Genomic DNA, 23,684 nt, shown 5'->3' with positions numbered 1-23,684 from the left:
GTTTTTAAATAAAGAAAAAATATTGTAATAATTGTGAAAATATTTTATATACATCGACGTTTTGAATGTTGCATTTTTAAACTGAATGATTTGTACCATAACATTATTCCAAATATTTATACAGTATTAAATAAACATTACCATAATTTTATATCTAAATATGTTATATTATTAAACAAATTAATAATTGTATTTGTGATATATTACTTTAAAATAAACTTATAATATTCTTAACAATTGTTTACTGTGTGTTATTTATTTTAATTATTAAATATTTTGTATTCTAAACTTTTTATTGTATTAAAAAAAAATTACTGTTTGAACCTTTGATATTAGGTTCGTTTCATGATACTCCTGAGTTATGGTCATCTTAACATTTAAGTTTTATCCGTTGGTTTATAAAACCTGTACTTGGTAATTACTAAATACAATATGTACTCAATGGTATCATGCAGGTACTTTAAAAATGTCAACTTATCTTGCAAGTAATAATATATAGTTAGGTATGTAATAATGTAATAAAATTTAAAATTATATTTTGTTAAAATATATGCTAGGAATCTAGGACCTAGATAAATATTGCAATTTTAATTATATTATTAATATGATCTGTGTGTTTATTTTAACAGTTCTTCACGTTTTTTCTGAAGCTCTTTAATAGTATTTTCTCTAGTCATTATATCGCGTTTTTCGATGTTGATTTGTTTTTTCAATCTATCTATTTGTTCTTCGATTTGAACTAGCACTCGACTGTACGTTCGTTCCTTTTCCAATATTTCATTTCTCTGTTCGGCTAATTGTTCTGCTAATTGATTATTCTTTTTCGTTGTTGACTTATTAAAACAAAAATAAATTATTATAATGATTATCTACTACAAGACTGGAACCTACAATTGGTTTTTAAATAAATTACTTTTAATTTTTGTTGTGACATGTTTATCTCGTTTAAAATAACTGTTATGAATGATTCTGACGATTCATCAGCAGAATTTTCAACCGCACACAAACTATCTTTAAAAGTCTTTTCTTTGTTATAAGCATCGATAACTTCTTGGGCCGCATGCCATTCCCAATGTGCCTCTTTGTACTTTATCATGTTTGACATAATAGAAGCTCCAAGATCATCGAACATTTCATCTAATATCTTACAATATTTACCAGAGATACTGTTCAATATTTTTTTCTTTTGGTGCATTAACACCGTCAAATATCTTAAAAATATGTAACAGACAATAGTATAAGTTATTAATGTTTTTTTTTATTAAATTTAAATATAAGTTAAAACATAATAGTATGTTACTTCAACAACTTCGTAAGTAATTCAGATATGTTACAGAAATATTAACGCTTTATAACTTAGGTAGGGGTAACCGGGGTAGTTCCGTACGAGAGGCATTACCGTAGGATGAAATATCTGAACAATGATTGAAGGTAGAAAAAAAATCATTGATGATTATTTTTCTATGACTGTATGTTTTTAGTTATTGATGTAACTATTAACCTCATTTGTAATTAATTCCTGCTGAAATTCCTGTTATCGCAAAATATGTATAGTCACTATTTTTTTTTCATATATTGTTTTTAAAAATTGCTAACTTAACTTTGTCTGATGTAAAAAAAGTGCATCAAATTACGAAAAAGGAAGTATAGATTATTTAATGATATAATTTTAAGGAATATTGCTTATACTTTTTAGTTAATTGCTGTTGATTTGAAACCACCTACTGTGGGGCAAGAACGTATGTATTCAGAATCGCCTCAATGTGTTATAATTTACTTTATAACTTTTTATTAAATATAGTTTGTAATTATGTGCTCAAAACAAATCGTCAATAGTGGATTATCGGAGGAGGGAAGGTGGGTCAAAATATTTTAACCAATAATACATAAAAAATACGTATATAAATATATACCTACTTTAAAAATGTAGGGAGGCTTGGACCCTTCTAATCCTTTGAATACGGACTCGAGGGTGGGGGGATATTAAAATATATTACAAAGTGCGACTATATTCACTGATTATATATATTTTTAGTATTTTAGATCATAAAACCGTCTGAACGGTTTTGCCTCAAGGCTAATACAGTTTTACCCCACCTATGGGGCAAAATCGTTTATTTTAGTATTTTCAAAATTTGATTTTTTAGGTTCAACTTAAGATTTTTTTTAAATGTGTAAATATTATCGAAGATGACAATATTTGAGATATAATTACATAATCCAATTTCAAATTCATAAAATATTGCAAGTTCTACAACGCTTAGAAGTTATAATAGTACGGTAATGCCTCGCTCTCCCCTATAATTTTATCGGTACGTTTGTCAAAAATCAAATTCGATTTAACACAATAATTATTATTAATTAATATAATATCTTACATATATTATGGTAAAAAATTATAATCGTGTATTAAGGTTTTTATCGCATATTATCAATTATCTTTAAAAGTTTATAAATCTAAAGATTACCAAAAATTCAAATAATAATAACACAAAAAAAAACAGTGTTGAGAATTTAATGTAATGATCATGATCGGTAAATCGAAGATGACGCATACAAAAATTATCACTGTATATTTTGTATAGGTGCTTACTTTGGTAAAAAATATTGAGGATACTGATATGACAGTATATTTAAATATTTAGTGCCGGGTCGTTGTTGGTGTAATTCATTCCAAAGAGCAGAGGATATAAAGTCATAACAACATTTCGTTGGTAATGGATCAATAGGTGAAATTGTTGAGAACTTCATCGCAGTTTCTAGATTGTCAGTCCGTTTCTCTATCTAAAATACAATATTGAAAACGTGAATTGTCCTTATTTGGTTTTAAATTAGGCGATAAGAATTATAGGTAAATCGATGTAGGCTAAGCGGACTTAGCTCGCGGTTTGTTTTATCTTTATAGGATGATAAATAGTCGTTAAACCATCAAAAAAACCAAAATAGTAATAATAGGAAAACTATTTAAGTATCCCAGTATTATCTGTACTTGATTAATTTTCAAAGGTATCTTTTACAAGACTAGGTATATTTGTTATATTTTTAAAGTGATATGAAATGACTTGTAAGTATATAATATTAACTATCTACTCTTAAAATTTAATTTAGTATTACATCATATAGGTATTTAAACTTTTATATTTTATTATATTTTTCCTGTATACAGTTCAAAAAAATTATAATTGCCATTCAAATTTACCGACCTGCAATGTCTACTGTCTACACGATTACTTTGTTTGGTTAAAAAAATATTCGTTTTTTTATTAAATCTTTAAATAATTTATAACTTAAAGGTAGTTAACACGTATGTATATTCTTACTTCACATATTACAGATTTTATTTGCTTTTTCAACATGGAAAGCATCTTGATTTTATTAAATATTTGGAGGTCAGTCATACCAATAGCTTTCAAGTCGATCTATTTAATTAAGTGCATATTTTATAAGTATTAAAATAATTGTTGTCGGTTTTATTACCATATTTTAAGTAATGATCATTACTCACCACGAGGAACTCAAGTAACTTATTGATGAACGGATGCGAACATTTTCGGACTACGCATGTGTTTGCTTCAGCCACCATTTCTTGTTGGACGTTTTCGTACAACGTTTTGTAGAAATCATAAAATTCGTTTCTTATACATACTGATTTCCTGTTATTCAAAACGCCCCACACCTGTTTGGCGTCCGTCTCATCGTACGCCAAGCATTCTAATTGGATATCTGTTTTAACTTGTTCCACGCGCAAATTAAATGGCACCGGTGTACATATCGGCTTGCCATTGCAGTCCAGCCATTGAGGTTCATTCGTATCACCCATTGTAATAGCTAAGTAACCAAACACACCACCACTATTCGGTAAAGTGCGGATAGCTACATAGGTTCGATTGTCAGCAGAAACCAAATTGTCAAATTCGGTGACTTCCATTTCACGGTTTTCGGGTACAGGTTCCTCGTCCAACTACAATAATATCGACATGGTTTCTTAATAATATTCTTGCAAGAGTATAAACTATACAACATCTATAGTACGCGTATATTTTCAGTGTATTGTACCATAGCTATAATTAATCTTTGAATCAAATAACTGATGGATGTAACAAGTGGCCTAGGTAACAATACAATAATTGCATGTATCAAATAGTATGCTGTATAAACGCATAAAATATCAACGTCTAAAAAATGTATACAATATTTCGTGTTTAAAAATTATAATAAAATATTATAGATCTCGCCAAAAGCTTAAACCCATCCATATGTTTACAGTACGTCAATTTATACGTGACTTCAATAATATAACACTCTGTATTATTATTGTGTCCCACATTCATAAAAGTATATTATTAATTATTATACTTCATCTTCTTCTTCTTCTTTTTCCAAGGACGCCTGTTGATTCAACACGGTCTTCAACCAGTCGATGAGTTCGGCGTAAGCTCGGCAGGATGGCCTCTCATTGAACGGAGTCCGCAGTTTATTGCTCTCGATGTCCATCAACATTTGACTCAGGGCCATGTTTCGGATTCGAGCATCGTCCAAATCATTACTTAAATGTTCAAGAATCATAAATAACCATTCCTGAACGTAGGTAAATGTAATTTGTAAGCTCATCATGATAGTCAGTGATACATATAGGTAACAATATATTACATTAAATTATTTCAAACAACGGGTACCTAGTTAAATGATTTGTCCTTGTATTTAACTTATATTCCTAGTTAAATTATTAGACTTGCATTACGCTATCTTTTATTTTTTTGAGGTTGTTATTATTAAAAATATAAATCCGATTTACCTGCACAATAATTTTCTCCTCCGACTCCTCTATGCGGTTATAAGATTCCTCGAGATGTGATATGTACACCAGAAGATCTTGAGAAAGAATATTTAATTTTTGTTCATCTGTGACTGACATTTTATTTAAAATTTTGTTAATTTAAATCATGAAAATTATAATTTTTACTATTTTTATTCAAAACTTTTGACGTCTTGAATATTAACTATGGTAACAAACTTACATGTAAGTTGAAATTCTACGTGTAGCCATGCATAACACAATAGATTATCACTAACTACTGCAGAGATAATCATCGAATTTCATAATAAATACCTACAGGTACAGTAGCCAAATAGCCAATAATGGAACACTGACTTGAAAAAAAAATCTCTATAGGTAAATACAAATATAATTTATTTAATTATATGGTGGATATGTTTTTCTCAACTCTCAAATAAAATGTAATAATAAGAACCACGTTAATTATTCTTCAATGGTTTATGGACTTTTGTTCTATCATAACAGCTGCGACTAAATAATATTATATAACAATAATATCGTATTTATTTATTGAATGAATAATTTCATATAGATATAAGTTTATATTCCTATTTAAAACATACCATAGACCTATAAACTAATATGCAACATGTACCTACTTATTAAAAATTAAGCATACCAGAAATTCACAATTTATAAATCATCCGGTATTCCGGTGTCTGCACTCACTCTGTCATCTGGTAGGTATCCTGGCGTGTCTCTATAGATTCTAGAAAACAATCAGGAATGCAGCTGGCCCCTGATTTTATAACTATACTACATTAAAAGTACGTGTATGTTAGTTATAGTGTATCTTACAAATTACAGGAGTTTCATATTTTTCGATATATTTTTTTTATTTATAGCAGATCAAGCAAGTAATTCATTCTACACAATTGCATTTTTTGACTTTCTTTACGTTGCCTATAGGTTATTTTTCCACATTTTTATAAATTTACCACTAGTCAAAAAAAAAAAATAAATAACGAGTTTCTAGAAAACCCATTATTAAATAATATTATACAACCGTCAAATAATTTTATATACTTGCCTTGTTATTGCATTTTCACTAATTTAATAAACTTAGTAAACATTTTTGACAAACGTTTTACTAATCAAAATATTTTTGATTTTAAATAATGAAAACATCACCTATCGTTTTCGCAACCATAAAATATAACGAATAATTTTACAGTAAGCTCACCAAACAGGTTCTTTGATTTTTCAAGTTGAAATGACAATGACACTATATTGTCTCTACAACAAATGAAATGAGAATAGTCTTCGATAAAACTACGAAACACCCGTTGATCGAGAGGCACATCATTTTATTCCAATCTCACATTGATGTTATAGAGAAACTGCAAATATAAAATAACAATCTATTTCAGAAGCACGATAAAGTGGTACTTTAAATATTTATGCAATGTCGTAGATGAGGTTCTATCCAGTTATATTATATTTGCTTCTAAATTTAATAAAATAAATTTGAAAAATAAAATGATAATAATATATCGTATAATCTCTAGCCGCAACATTAGTGCGTTATTTTTGTGAATATGAAAAAAATTTACTGTGCGTTAAAAATCACCCACAACCTACGTCTGCTAGTTTACTACCAATAATAATATATTTGGTACGATATCTTTGTAAGCCATTGGCAGATTAATATTTCGTAGGTGAATCTACCTATCCAATTATTCATCGACCGTGGTATAAACAAAAATGTTATTCTGTTTTTGTACCTACTTAAACCTTTTGATAAAAAATTAAAATAAATAATATAATAAGTATATTTCATTTAATTGATAAAAACGTAATAATTTAAATTATCCATATACATAACTGTAGTTGTAAAAACTATTAAGATAATAAAGATTTAAGAAGTTGGTCTGAAGGTTAATTTTGAAAAGTTGAAGGTTATAAATTTATAATATTGAAAAACGAAAAACTGTAGCTATGTAAATTCATGAAACTTTTAACAAATGTTTATTTTATTATCTTCTAGGCTTAAACGATAACATTTTCAAGATATGTTACTCTTTTTTGAGTTATTTATAGACATTTGGAATTTTTAACTTTTAAAGTTTTTTTTTTTTATCTATAAATTTCGATAAAACTTTTTGTTAGGTTAATGGTTAATGGCTTAAAAAATTAAAACAGATTTCTTTATAAGTTGTTAAAATTAAACATTTTAAGTATACACAGGCTCGAATATTTTTATAAAAATAAATGTTATCAAGAGAAAGGGGCAGTGCCCCTACAAAACGGCACAAAGATCTATGTATAGTGGGTCTTTAACCAAATATATTTTATTATTTTACACCTATTACCTGCAAATATGTGATTTTATAAAATGTATCAGTGTAAATATTGGCGTTGGGTAAAAACACCATGATTAACGGTTCGAGTTTTTAATATTTACATTATTTAAGTGGGTACGTGTGCCTTTTACGTGCTCAGAATTCAATTTCAGAATGTATAATATTATGTAGTATTCTTAAGCCATCTCTTCTTTAATTGGTCTAAACTCACTTGAACTCAGGAATTCGTTTCTATTCTTTTTATAAAAACTTTGTAAAAGTATACTATTAATATATGCCTACATATTATTGATAATAATATTTTAATATATAATGACATAAACATCTGTAGTGACAGTTATTCTCAAAATATAATGTGTTGGTCAAGATATTTCTGAGGACCAATCTACCTAGTATAGTATAGTATCTATAAAGGATATTGGTCGTTTTTAATTGTAAATATAAAAAACTGTATAAAAATCGTTCCAATATATTTATTATTAATTTATTGGATTGTCTTAATGATCTTTATCTATCAATTTTGGCCATTCATATTGATATTGAAGTAGAAAATGATGAATTACTTGACATATTGGGCATATTATTATTTTTTTTGACAAAAACTTACAAGACTAGACATTTTGCTATACAATTTGCTGTAGTATATTTTAATAATAATGTATCTAATTAAGAAAATAGTTTGCTTAATATTGGATTTTTCGAATGAATCACTTTGAATAAATGATTAGTGGTAAGTCTTACTTGATGTGTGAGGAAGAGCCCCTTCTCCAAGGGATGGTGGCTATAAAACATTCCATATTCCATTCTATAAAACATTTATTATTACGCCATTGACGTGTATACAGAAATATTTATATTAAAATATAGTTAACTATTATAACTATTATTTTACAAATTCATATTATGGCCTGAAGTCACCTAAAATCATAAATTACATTCTTTGTAGTTTAAAATATATTTAAACCTGATAACTCAATAAAAAATCAAGGATACTGTATACTTAAGATTATTTTGAATTAATAATTTGATAGATATTAGAATATTTAAAAAAAACTATGTAATAATGGTGAATGGCACCTGATAATACAAAAAAAAAATTAACTGATCACAACATTTATTCAGTTTTTTGAAAAGGAATAAAACAACAATTAAATTGTGTTTATTTTTGTGTATTTACAAAATTAATAACACATAAATATACAAAAATATTTGTTCAAGATGATAATATAATATTGTATTATGCACTTATAATAATAAAAAAATCGTAAAAACATTATGCAAAAATGTGTTTACCTACAAATTATATATTTACATAAGTGCTGAGACCATGAAACAAATTTATGTTTTGACTAAATTATACAACTATAAATTGTACACACCAAAAAAAATATGATAATATATTAACTTCTCAGCCTCAATTCCTGGTTTAGTGTTTACATTTGCATTGTCTGTTATTTTGATTTTTCTTATTCGTATTTGGATTTTTGGTGTTGATAAAACTATAAACATTTTCGAAACTAACTTTTTACATAAATTAGCTGCAAGTATACTCAATGTCACTCAAATCGTAATATATTATTCCCGACATACTTTGTAAAAACACATTAGAGATGAAAATCATATTTTCGAATGTAATTATAGTGAATAATATATAATAATTTATAATAATATTATCATGTTTACATTTTACATAATAATATTATGTAATTGACAATATTGCACCACCAATAACTACATTGTATTTTATTCATCGTTTCTATTCGCATCTATCTGTTCTCTGTGCAACACGGCCACCCATATCCAGCGTACCTTTATATGGCATAAAAATATTCTAGCATAAAAAACCGAACCTAAGCTTTAACCTGCGCGGTACTTTATCGCACCACCTCCATTCAATATTTACAGCTGTATATGCTGATATTTCTACAAACAGGTGGGTATTATACGTATCATATTATTATTATGCCTACTTTACGATATAATATTATGTATAATGGGTACGAGTTTATTATGTCATACGAGTGTACAGAGTATAATAAATTTCATGACCTATTCAATCGTATATACCACCTATAGGCGCACATTGAAAACGTTCGAGTGAAGTGACAAAAACGTTATTAATAAATTGTATAAATATTATAATGTTAAAGGTAAATTTACACGAATATAAAGTATAAATTAAATTGTAGTCAAAGTGCGTACGTGCGTAAGTGCGTTCTATGTGACTCGTCCTCGGCGTCTGCATTTAGCTGGCATATAAAAGCCTTGTTACAGTCACCTGAGGGCTGAGGACACGGCCATTACAGGTCTATACATAAATATATAATACATCTTATATGAACATAAGTATATATTCTTAGTGCATTACAGTACCTAATGTAATATTATACAATAGTTCCACGGCAGACTTCGAAATGTCAACGTTCAATAATTTTTACAGGCCGTTCAGTTCCAAACGGAATTGAGGCTCACTGCAAGGACGTCCAGTGCAGGATTTTTGCGTATCCGAAATCGTCGCGGCACCTACGTCGTCGTTGTCACCATCATAGTAATATATTATATTAATGTAATAATATGCATTATTGTCATTATTATGTTAGTTACGTTATATATACCAAGGGTATTGTTCGTATAGTATATGTACCATATAATATCGACTATAGGTCGACTAGGTTGAACTGGCACATAGAAATTGCGTCTCTATAAACCATTTTTCTATATTCGTGTACAGCTATGCATATAATATATATGCTACAGCGTGTGTGCATATTTTAAAATTGAAGTATAGGTTAGCACCATATGGTATATAGGTATACCGCATATTGTTGACGTAATCTGGTCGTCACTTGCTACAAAACGAAAGTTAAATCGATTTGTTTACCAGTATAAACATGTAGGTAGACCAAAGAATAACAAAATAAGAGAAAAAAATAATTGAATTGTTTGGGAACTACGGGGATGGGGAAGTACTAGAGTATTGTGAACTATTCACTCCAAAAACTAAACACGTTTTTATTGATTGAACCATAAGATATTATACAAAAATCAAAAAACGAATTGTTAAAATATAATCCATTGATAATTTTTTAGCAAAAATTAATATGTACATGTATTTAATACAGCGAGATTTTGCTGAAAACTTAATATTTTGTTTTCTGTAACAATGGCAATTAAGATAATCTTTGATTTTCGTGAGCTGAAATAAAACGAACACTTGACCGACATTTAAGGGTTGAATTCATTTTTGAATAAAAAGAATCCTATGTTACTCACCTGTGCATAAAGATTGCGACGTATGAATATCATTAAGATCTGTTCAGTGGTTTAAAAAGTGTATAAGTCACAAGCGTTCGCAGGCTGATATTATATACATAAAATTAAGATAATCTGAGCATCTAAACCATTCGTCATGGTTCACCATTGATCACCTAACAATCAATCATAATCATATTTATTTTGGTTTTATATATTAATAAATCTTACTAACAAGTATTTTCACAATAAGTAAATGGAATGATATGATTATACCATTATACGTAAAATATAATAATTAATAACATCATAATAATAAATATAATAATAACTAAAAGCATAAAAATAAAATAATCGACAATATTAAATAAAAATCCCCTTTTCCGTGTAAAAGAAAACAAATGAAAACTAGACGAACAATAAGTAATTTCTAATTTATTCTCACATTGATTTTCCCACTAAATGTTCAAATTTGGTATAATATATAAGAGCTTATTGCTTAGAAGATAGTTATTGTGTTTATATTACATCCAACAAAATATTTAAATGAATTTCTAATATCGGAAAGTATTCTTGAACAATGGAATTATTATTTATCATACAAATAAATATGATATTCATATTTTTTTTTTATTGATCTAAAGCCCGGTGACTAAGGCCTTTAGCTATACATAGGTCATTGGGTGTGGGGTGGTACGGTAGATGTTATTTTTATGTATTGAGTTTGTAAGTCTTTTAAGTGGGTAGGGTTGTAACACGCGTTTCACGTGTTTGTGTATGTGTGGCGGCAAGGATATGTTGCTAAAAATCCCGAGTGGTCACCCATCCGGGAGCTAGCAACTGCGGCCGATACGTACACTCAGTGCGTTTCCGCAGATTGAGCGTACGACCGTGCCTCACCAAGCCACAGTATTAAATTATTAAACATTATTTTCTACAAAACCGAAAATAATCAAATAAGTAATAACGCGTAGGTAATTCACTGTAAATGTTTAATAGTCAATTACTATTATGATATTATGTACAAGTCCGAAATTATTTTTATGTTACGAGGTATGATTGTTTGAAATTTTGACATAGTACATAAATATTAAGTTTTTCTATATTTTTATTTTTAAAAATATATTCAATCTGTTAACAATAAAAAACAATAAGTAATAAGAATAGCATAGAAAATATACAAACACGAATAACGCGAAAAAGAGACCGTTCATTAACAGAACCTCAGAAAATTTTTTTTCCCTATTTTAAGGGAGCTCTAGACCAGTTTCTTTTTATTCGATGGTGAATTTGTGGTAATGTAAAAGAGGACATATTTTGAATGAAGGTGTGTATGTGGTTTGTTAATTTTGAATGGAAACTTTTGTAGTGGCTTTTTGGAAGCTTGTTAACTGATTGTATTTTTAAGTCATTATGGAGGTCTGCATTTGTTATGTACCATAGAACACTGGTGATAAGTCAAAATATCAAGTTAGAATATATTTTAACTATTTAAAATGGATATGGTAAATTATTAATTACTATAAAAACATTTATTTATATTATAAATTATTTTTAATACATTTTGAGGAAATAAGTCGGTAACTATTCGTATATAGAATATTATAGATACTAAATAACATATTATTTAACAAAATGTAGGTATATTTTGTGTATAAATAGGCAATAGCTTAATATTAGTCAAAATATTTTGGAAATGTCATTGTTTATGCTCGGCTGAATTTAAGTATATAATAATATAATATAAAAGGTTCAAATCCTCACAGTAGAAAAATCTAAATAAAATTATAATTTAAAAATTTAAAATGTCTATAAATAGCTTTAAAAATTAAATAAGACAATATATTTTGAAAATGACCATCATTTATAGAAAATTCAAAATGGTCATTTGTACAAACTTTTGTAAACATTGAATGTGTTTACAGCTATTCGTTTCATGAACTATCATAGAAAAACAACATTTGTTTTTGTCATGTGGTGTTGTGTAAAATCTCCAAAGTATTTCTCGGCGTGTATGAAAACTGTTGATTAATTTTTACTTTTTATCTCTCAAAGTACGTACTAGATTCACCTTTAGGTAATATATTAGGAACACTGCACTAAAGCTAAACAGCGTACAATATAAATATAATTAACATTGATTAAGTTATAAAGACTACCTACCCATGATAGATAATTATGATTTTAAAAGTTCTACAGTTATTCATAATACTTAATAAAAAATAGATCAAAAAATTATATTTAAGCATTTTATTATTTTAGGTTAGGTTTGTTCATAATTTGTTAGAGAGTTTTAACTTTTTGAGGTGATGGTGAAATTGATTAGTGAAGATTATTTTGGAAGATATTGTACAAGTGCTAAAGGAATAATGATAAGTACCTACAATAATCGAAATAATGTCATCTGCCACCTAAGAGGTCCGGTTTGTTGTTTATTTTTAAAATGCGCAATTCCAGCAACGAGGTGATCTTCTTTATTCGCGACGCGTCCCCTGCAAATTACGGTACATGCGTATAAATACGGGCTCATGTCAGATGGATCCGGCACAACGCAATCATCAACACACTCGATCGCTCAAAACGGTCTGCAATACTCAACGATTTGATTGAAAAACATCACAACAGCCAAACATCAACATGTCCGGAAAACTCGTTGTAAGAAATAAGTATACCTATAACATAAATGTAAATACGAATTCTAACTTTCAAGCATATACAAGATATCGTCGCTATGAAATTCGCATTTTTGTATCTTAGAGTATAAACCTAACCTAACCTAACCGTATACGGCTATATACTTAAAAACTTATTATTTATAATTTATTGCACATATTCGATGGATTTAATATAACATTATGCGTATCGTTTTGTTAAATTTGCCTTTAGATCTTTTTCTTGGTTGCCGTCGCTCTGGCTTGCATCGGTTCCGCCGCCGCACAACACATTGTCTATCCGACACCAATCATCACTTCCTACTACCACCCATACGGATACACCTACCCCTTGACTTACAACTACAGGTTCGGTGCTTACCCATACCTCTTGCGCCGTTGAATTACACATCCAACGCCTTCACCCTTTCAATCAGTAAGTATATTAAAACGGAAAAAACTACCTAATTATTAATACCTATTATATAATATTATAGCGTATATTATCTATTATACCACTTAAACCAGTGACATAAAATCACTTTTGTAATACATTTCATTCGTAAAATGCTATATATTTCATGTTCCGATGGAATGGAACTGTAAAAACTCGTTAGGTAATTCGTATAGTTTAACTCGTTTAAGATTCGTTCATCTAATCATATTTTACTGTAATGATTAGTAATTACTAATTACAGTACATTTATTCATTAGGTACTCACTACATAATATACTTATAATGTTATAAGTATATAAGTTACTACATTGATTTTTACTCACGTTAGGAGTATAATTTTAGAACATATTATAAATTATTATATCGATATTGTATCATAATAAATACTTATAAACTTAAAAAGGTAGTTTTTTCTATATTATTTCTTCTAATTGTAAATTTTAATTTTTGAATAGTTATTTGTTACTGTAAAATGTAAATTATAATATTAAAAAAACAAATCGTTAGAGCGGGATTATTTTTTATTTTTTATAAACATTAAAGTATATGGTTGATATAAGTTTACTTAAAATACGGTTTCTGTTTTCAGATATGCTTTGAAGAAGAATAAACAGAATCTGCACTAGGTAAAACGATATTTAAATGATATGTAGTGCTTTTATTTATTTGGTAAAAAAAAATTGTAATTTTTATTGAAATGTTGTAATTATTGCCGTAATCATATTATATATACACGTCATGTTAATATAAAAAATAAATATTTTCATACAAAACGTACATACTCTGTTTTTTATTTATTCTCCCATATCATCACCATGCAGAATATTCTTGACATTTGTTTTTTAAATTGTATAATTGATAATAAACTAAAGGACAATGTATTATATTATATTTATATGTCACAGCCTAAAAAGGGGCATTATATAGCTAAAGGTTTAACACAATATTTGGAATGAGACGTGACCTATCGGCTATATTATTATATTTTACTACCAAGTTCTAAGTGTCTTTTATTTTCATATGTCTAGACACATAAATTTGAGGGGGTTTTATTTTATTTGAGAAAAAAGGTTGTTCTAGGAAATATGGTCTGTGTAGAACAATATAGTGCAATATACGGATAAATGTATAAACTCGATTCGTGAGTTTAGATTACTTTTTTTTTGTCGTAAACTCGATCTCGCAATAGCTGATAATTAAAATGTCGATTGTTAACTCAGCCTCGATTATTTTTTCAGTTCAACCCATGTTATGAATATAATATATTAATATTAAATTACAAGGATTATAGAAATTACAGAAACCTAGAAACCGACTAAATCTATATTCAAAAATCGTTTTAATGAGCCATTTAAACATTAATGATCTAGTATAATAATAGAAATGAAAAAAAATTAGCAGATAATGAGAATACCTTCTTCTGAAATTGAGTGCTAATGCTAAATAATTGTCATATGTAAATAAAAATAGTACAGAAACATAATTAAGGTCGCATATCAAAACAAAACGTTATATATATATATATATATATATATATATAATTTTTTTTTTTATTAAGAACTTTCAGTTTAACTATTATAGTTATATATATATATATATATATTTACTGAAAACCCGGATCTTAAACACTTCGCGCGCTCACCTTACATTTAGATACTTAACAAAATATGTATACTAACCAAAAAAATCTGAGTCGAATTTACAATTATAGACCTTTTTTATCACCAATATTGGCGGATAGAGTTTACAATAGCACCATAGTCCGCAATGAACATAATGTGTAGAAGTTAGTCAGTCCTATTACTACTCGCTAGCCGGCCTTAGGAGTGATAAATAACAATTAACCGTCAAAATACGGATAGAATTGCTGAACTGTTGAAGTCAGAAATAAAGTGGTACAAATTAAAATTTGTAATTGTGTTCTCGTTCCTCAGGTCTATCATAAGTCTATGAATTTATAACAATTACGGATCAAAAAAAAAATCAAAAAATAACTCTTCCAATTTTGGTTGACTATTCGTCTATTCGCTTTCTACAATCCTCTCAAGTTTATAAATTTAAACCAATTGATTTAATGGTCCGATTCCCGCAAAGAACTCGGTTTGATCAAAATTCTTATATCAAATATTATAAGTAAAACTACCAATATAATAGGCATATTATTGTTATCGATTCAATACTTATACTCATAATATTTAAGTAATTATTGTAAATTGTAGTTTAATGAACATTGTATTTTAAAAATGTGTAATATGAAAAAATAAAGACTTTATTATTTTTTAACAAAACAATGGAGTTATTTTTGTATTCAAATAGTAACGAACCGGTCGACAGTTCAAAGGAAAATATGAATTCAGACTTCCGAGTACTAAAATATATGATAAATCTACTGTATAGTGTATATTATACACTTAAATAATTACATTTTATCCCCGGAAACTAATTCAATTATCATTGAATTATTTTCATCTAAATAAGATTTTTTTAAATTGTGATCATCAACTATTATAGTATATATTATTATACATAAAGGTGAAACTGCTAGGAACTACTTAACTCGTATAATACATCCACGATAATGGGGAGAGGCCAGGAACTCAAGAGTACATAATATGCATTAAACACAAAGTACAGATGAATCATGAATGATAAAAACTATATACTATTAACATAGTTAAAACTGAACATATTATTTAATTATATGGTAATCGGAAAAGAAAGCTCCGGAAAAAAAGCCCCAATATCAAAATACGGTAAAAAAAGCCTCAACTAAATTCATATCACATTTTTTATCATAGTGTACATTTTATAATTTTAAATTTAAAGGCAGTTAGCTACAACATTAGAAAGCAAAGCTACTAAATTATGTTATTGCAGCTATACTTGTATATTTTGTAATAAGTATTAGATGTTAAGATATGTTATTTAACTCTTTATTATAATATTATATGTTTTGATTTATGGTTTATATTTTATGATTTTTTAACTGTGATATAATTTGTTAGTTATTGTTTAATTCTATATACTCGATGTAATTTTTTTTATAGTTTCCTTTCAATACGATAAATATATCACCTACTATAGTAAATTAGAGACATAATACTATAGCAAAATAATTTAATAATTAGTGAAAAACAATAAATAGTAAACATATTGATAAAAAATTAGTATTTTACTATATTATATTTATGGTTATAGAGTTGAAGAATTGCTAAGTAAAAATTGGTATAAAATATAGGTATTATAGCCTATAGGTACCTATATTGTTTAAAAATTTAAAATTATAAAATGTACACTATGATAAAAACGTGTTATGAATTCAGTTGGGGCTTTTTTTCCTAGATTCTATTATATACCTATAATATGCTTAGAGCTTAGATTCGTTTAGGAAGTTTTTACGCTAATTTTAAATGTGCAAGTAATTTAGCATTAGTAGTATTGACATATTTGACACAAAAGTTAATATAATAGTCAATAATCATATAATAATATGATAGAAATATACAGTATTATAACAATTATATATATTTATTAGCCTATCACTAAATTCAAATTTAACACATTCATTACGAATAATATTTATTTTTAGTTTGTGAAATTTCATATGGGGTTATTTTTACCTTAATAATTTTTTTACAGAGTTATTTATTTTTGGGATGGGGATATGGCTGATTTTTAACATGTGCTATTTGATTTTAATTTATGGTTATCAGCTCTTAAACAATGAAAAAAGATGATCCCTTCCGCTGTATGATCACCACTGCAGGTTTAATACAAAATATTTAAAGTACTAATTTAAAATGTATAATAAATTTACTTTATACAGTTTTATGGTGATTTTATAATAGTTATTAATATATTATTTCACTTAAACACTCTATTGACAAATGATTGGTATTATTTGTATGTTTTATCATTCTACATTTTATGCAGTTTTCTTTAAAACGAACGAACATTATTATGTGTCGGTCGTTTCGACATGTCCTGTAGGCTGAAGCATCGACCCACAATATCCTGCGATCGTTCATAAATCCTTTCACGAGACAGACTGAAACGAGTATGTATTATAGGTAGATACTTAGGTACAATAGTTATGGGTTATTGTAACCGTCGGTGTGGGATATATAGTAGCGAGAAGTCGGATCGATAAATAAATAATATAATATATGAATTTATTGTCATGTCCACACGTTCTCGTGTTATTATTATAGCACTCTGACGCGCGTATAAAAAGTCGTTGGATATATATTAATAATGGTCATAAAATATAACCATCGTTTGACCGGTTTTTTAGGATTTTTTTTGAGTGGCCTGCAATCCGGTAGCCATTCATAGTTTCATTTTACGACATAAACATTATACTATATATATTTTATAATTTATATATATATATGTATTATTTACATTGCAGAGACATTGTATATATTAATATAATAATATAATGATAAATAATTACTCGTATAATTTATAATACGAACCCGTTTACCTACAGAAGACGCTAAGTGTAAGGTGTAACAGAGTTTTTGGTTATGCCATAATTATTATAAGTTTTTTTTTATTGTTCCCTCGACCTTCTTGTACACAAACGTGGGTCATCGTTGTTTGCAGACTAGTGATGTGTATGATGAAGTGATTTCTTACATAAATAATTGTGCCATCATCATCATCTCTATAATTCATCCACAAATGTTAAGTAAACAACATTTTTTCTTGCAAATAATACGATTTCAAACAGATGTCCGAGTACAAATTTGAGCATTTAGACAAAAAGAAAAAAATCATAAATAGGCTGTATACACATAGCTCGTAATGGAATTTATAGGCTGAGGCACTAGGTACCAGTTTGTATAGGTATACAATACAGTGATTAATGAAGAATCATTATTTTGAGTTCAGAACCAGTAAAGTAAAGGGAGCTGAATTTATTGTAAGATCATTTGGTAAATAACTAAAATAATAATGTTATTGTATATTATTACATTATTATATTTCAACGTTGTTTGTGTATTTCAATATTATTTTATATATTATAGTATGTTGTAACAAAATTGATTACCTATATTACTGTAAACCAATTGAAATGTTATGGCGGTCATTTTATAATAATATACTGTTTGACTCATCTAAACATATAATGACATTAGCAGTTGTATATTATATATATATATATGGGTATGATATTATTATTATTATTTGTAACATATCATAATATATATCATGTTGTTACTGAAGTCCTATATTGTGGCTGTAGTTTTTACCACTATGCCAGCCATGTATAATAAATATAGGCAACTTCCCACTTTAAATTTTAGTCCTGTTTATGAGTGCCCTATAAAATATTATTTACTATAAAATAGTATTCTTATCAAAATTTCAAAAATTAAAAAATTAAAAATTAATTTAAAGGCCCTTTAAATAGCCGGGCCTCTTAACTCCAGGTTCAAAGCCCCCTCCCTTTGGAGAGCCTGTATAAAGGCCGCTTGCAATACTGATTTCTGTAGATCACAACTAGTAGTGGTGATAAAAGTTGTATAAATAATATAAAACCTTCGTCATGTTTTTACATGGTGATGAAATAAGCCAATTGGAGGGGGGTTTAAATACCTCCCCTCATGTGTGTATAGGTCACCGGTACACAACACCATCAAGACGACCATCATAAAAATCGCCCACTCCTATTTATGGCTCTCATTAATATATATTATAGTATGATGTCGCCATGTCGGTAGTTGGTGAATGATGCGGGGCCCTATAGGTTGAAATTTCTTGTTGAGTGTGTTGACTTGTTGTTAACTATTTGTTAAACGACACTATTTTTAAGATACTAAAATATTAAAAATTCATACTTATTTTGAATAAACATTTTGAATTGAAAATGTATACTTGTAAATGTGTATACTTTTGCAGCAATGAAATTGTGTATAGGATGATTAAAATACACAATTTTCGTTTCCACAATGCCAATGCACTAACGTATTAGGTATGTAACAAAAAATCATTGATATTAAACTTCTTCGATTGATTATAATGATTATATAATTATAATGTTTAGCCTGCCCTTTCTAATAGACATTTTAAATATTTAGTATTTCAATTCAAATTTAACCCATTCCCTCCCGTCGGTTCCAAATTACGTAAACGTTGCAGTTAAAGCTCCCTATTTTCATCAGAAGCTTATCTCATGTCTAAGTTCAAGTCTTTTTATTGTTATTTTTATTTAAATTTGAATTTGTGTGTGTTTTGATTTACTAAATAAATAATAATTATTAATAAATACCCTTTGCCCCACGTAATAAAATAATAGTAACTAATAATTATAATATAGTAAATTATCCAAATTATCTTGATAACATTTACCCGATTTAAAGTTTAAAGTGTACCGGATACTCATACATGATATAGATTTTACATATTCTGTGCTATGGAGGTTTTTATCATAATCTCGGGACAGCTTCTTCACTATTGTACCATTTATTCACATATTAATATGTTTTTGTGTTTTGTAATTATTATTTATTTATAAAACTTACCTAATGTGCTATTTATAAGTATGGCTTGTAAATATTCTTTATTGTATGATAATATAAAGTATAGACTAATCATACTATAGTTTATAAAGTGCCCATAACCCAATACTGTTATACAGGTCTTATACGACTATACATAATATTACCTATGTTTGCACATCTCTTCTCATAATGTTCATTGCTCAAGACAAGCCATTCAGCATTCTATATATATTAATATTGTATTCGTCAAAAAGCCGGTTTTAGTTGGTCTCGCTGGTTCTCTCAAAAGTTTCCTTATTCGTTGTATAGTACCTATTCAAATGTATGACGCATACTATATAGGAGTTGGCGATGTGTATATTATAGCAATGGGACGATAAGCAAACAAATTTCCGGCGGGTGCGACGAATTTTCTAATCTCCGTCGAACACGGAAGTCCATACACACAAACTAACGTCGACAATACATAATATATATTATTATACATACATTTTAATAAATACAACGTGCAATACTTCAATACATATCTATTGTACAGATATAGGTGTGATTATAATAATAATATGCAGCATAAATGTACGATAATGTGTATCGATTTTCGTTGAATCGACTCACACCATAATAACATATTATTATGTATACGCACCACTGCAGTGCGTTATTTATAATATTTTATATACATTTTGTCGTCCCTTGCGGCGACCGCGTCGTATAATATGTATATCAGACAACATATGCAGTGTACACACGATGTCGTATAATATAATATTATTATTGTATTATGTACAAGGTGTTCGCAGGGTTTGGACACTCGTGCGATTTCTCGGCCTTACGATCACGTATCCGTATCCAGACAGTCTCCACACCCTGTCGATACGCCCCCGCACAATGCACGTGGAGTGATGACGGTCTCGACAAACACGGAAACGGGTTTACCACGTCGCACAGGGTTTAGTCGAGGAGGGGACCTATTGACACAGTTTTTCTGCGGACCCTTTTTCCGCAACAACACACACATACACACACACACATCAATACACCATTGCCTCCTGACCGACACACACACACACACACAATGCGACGACAATGCGTATACTTTAATAATATATCATATAATAATACATTTTATTTTATACCATTATCGTCGTGGTCGTCATTCCGTCATTGTGTCTGCGAATAATGTGCGCGACCTGCCCCGCTCCGAAAGAGTACGCGCATCATATTATAATATATTGTGTAGGCATAATATAATATATACTATATATATATATATATATATATATATATATGTATGTATGTATATATATGTACCTACGAATGCGCGAGGAAAACACGTTCCAAATGTCAACCCTTTTCGCAGCGTAGCACACTGCAACTACGCGACCAAAGCACCTGTTTCTCATCTGCTGCTCGTCGGCGTCGACCGCCCGCGATACACCCTCCCACTCTTCGCTTACCGTCGTATTATGTTATATTATTATGTATACATATATATATATATGGATATTTTTTTTCGCAAACAATTTAGGACCGTCCTGGGCAAATATCCTGCAACACCGGGCGTATTCAATATTCCACATAATGTATTGTATATAGTTATATATAATATAATGCTCGTGTGAGAGCGCATGTGTGTGTGCGTGTGCGAAATTCGACGAATCAAGATTTCCTGATGGAACATGTAGTATATTGTGCAGTATATAAAACACTGAGTGATGGATTTTTCATTTGAAAAAATCGTTTAGTTTTGTTTTTATTTTTATAACGATGGTCGTTCAAGTAACGAGAAGTCGTTATAATATATATTACGAGTCCGTAGTCATACCTCATACCTATAGGTCAGGTTACCCATGTAAAGATAAAACATGCGTTTCAAAACTAGATTATCATTATTAAATCTAGTGAGTACAGCTATTCTTTTTTTTTATTATTACTTTAAAGCCTCAACAACTAAGGTTATTAGCTTACATATTTAAATATTACTTCTGCATTAAGGTACAATTTACAATATTAAAATATAATTATTTTTGATATGTGCAATGTAGAAAAGGAAAAAAGATCAAAGAAAAAATATAAAATTATATAAAGTTATACAGTTTGGTTATTTTTAGAAAGGTTAAAATATTGTTGGATTTTTCATGATCTGGTCCAAGTGCTTCATAAAGGTGTTCTGGAATGTTTAAGGAGGTTCTGGTATCAGCAAAATTGCTGCAATGTAGAAGGACGTGTTTAATGGTTAGAGCTTCACCACAGGTTAAACATTGGACGGGATCTTCGTGTCTCATAAGTGAACTGTGTGTAAGCCACGTATGGCCGATTCTGAGTCTGTTAATTATGACTTCATGACGTCTCATGGTAGTGAATGTTGGCCAAGGGTTGATGGAGGGTTTGATTTCTTTTAATTTTGTGTGTGATGATGTCCAGTGATGTTGCCACTGTTGCAGCATCAGAGACTGTATTACTCCCTTGATATCTCCCAGAGAACAAACTACTAACTAGCAATGTATTATATTATATAGTTTTATAGTTATAGTAGTGATATTATATAGGTCTGACAAGTATGTTTTACTGTAACATGATGCTGTGTATACGACCGAAAACTATTGAGATATTCAACTTAAAATCGATGTATTACTAAAAAAAGAAAAACTACCATCGAAAACTTATTAACTAAACACGATATGTATCGTAAACAAAATCCATCGGGTAGGCAGGTTGGTTAGTAGGTACATAATAATGTAATGAGGACCCTATCGCGGCCGTCCAGCATATTATACCATGTGCGGTAGAATTCTTGACAGTCTCTCGAAAACCCGAGTAGTTGACTGCTATACGACTACACATGTGATCGTTTCGAAACCTTCAGGTCACCCATGCCGAAAAAAAAACGTACGAAATTCTATCCATTGTTTGGCAAGGGATGTTGTAGTTGCATCGATTTCTTTTTACACTAAACATGATATATATACATCATGAATTTACGTTTTCGTAATTTGTTAACTTGTGACAACCAACAATAGCGTATAACCCAGGTATACAGTATGTACATTGTAAGGCTATAATATAGGTAAACATGTATTTTTTTTAAGCAACAGTAAGTATATTACACGCTGCACATAAATCTTGAAATTTTCGTTTTATTGGATCAGTTTTCGATATAGGTATATTAGCGCGTAAGGAACCAGTCCTCATAATAATAAAAGATGTTGTATACACATAAAACCCACAATTGTAAAATACTTTAAAATATTTTATAAAACACCAAAGCCCCCACTGAGCCTGCACTCGTTGTACTTGCGACTTATTTTATCTATGTTGGGTGTGATGCCATTGTCGATTTGAAAACATTTTACCTTTTTTCACCCCGCATTTCCATTGTGCAAATTTTTATGTTTGGAGTTTCATTTTATTATTATCATAAAGATTTAACCGTAGATCGTTAGATTTATAAATATACAATTGTAGTATAGGTATATTTGATTTAAAGGTTTGATTATGTTTTTTTAAATTTTACATTATTACACTGATATTGCGTTTTTTAGATTACATAGGTATCTATATATTTTGAGCGCACCACTGATGAATTGATTTTGAAATGTGTAATATTTTTTGTGTATATCTAACGTCACTTTTAGGGACAGTACAAAGTTTAAATTTTAAACTTTGAAGGTTGTT

The 23,684-nt window shown here is 28.7% G+C and overlaps 1 protein-coding gene and 1 pseudogene across 2 annotated transcripts; one reads left to right on the top strand and one right to left on the bottom strand.

Moving 5' to 3' along the window:
• Window positions 1-242: 242 nt before the first annotated feature.
• Window positions 243-4,915, bottom strand: LOC107165802 (uncharacterized). The gene is made up of 7 exons (XM_089226890.1): window positions 4,796-4,915; window positions 4,357-4,578; window positions 3,506-3,961; window positions 3,321-3,419; window positions 2,594-2,784; window positions 914-1,211; window positions 243-833 (listed from the first exon to the last, which is right to left on the bottom strand). Exons 1-7 carry the CDS (start codon window positions 4,913-4,915, stop codon window positions 618-620), a joined length of 1,602 nt encoding a protein of 533 aa, XP_089083016.1. The 3' UTR covers window positions 243-617.
• A 7,905-nt stretch (window positions 4,916-12,820) lies between these two features.
• LOC107171258 (uncharacterized) lies at window positions 12,821-14,277 on the top strand (annotated as a pseudogene). The gene is made up of 3 exons (XR_001506317.2): window positions 12,821-13,047; window positions 13,279-13,479; window positions 14,090-14,277. The product of XR_001506317.2 is annotated as an uncharacterized LOC107171258 (transcript).
• The last annotated feature ends 9,407 nt before the right edge of the window (window positions 14,278-23,684 follow it).

This window comes from Diuraphis noxia, unplaced genomic scaffold (assembly GCF_037042655.1).
Source record: "Diuraphis noxia isolate RWA-SAM2 unplaced genomic scaffold, SU_Dnox_SAM2 contig0004, whole genome shotgun sequence".
Taxonomy (NCBI): Eukaryota; Metazoa; Arthropoda; class Insecta; order Hemiptera; family Aphididae; genus Diuraphis; species Diuraphis noxia.
Note: the sequence above shows the minus strand (reverse complement) of the source record. Positions and strands in the feature narration are given on the sequence as shown.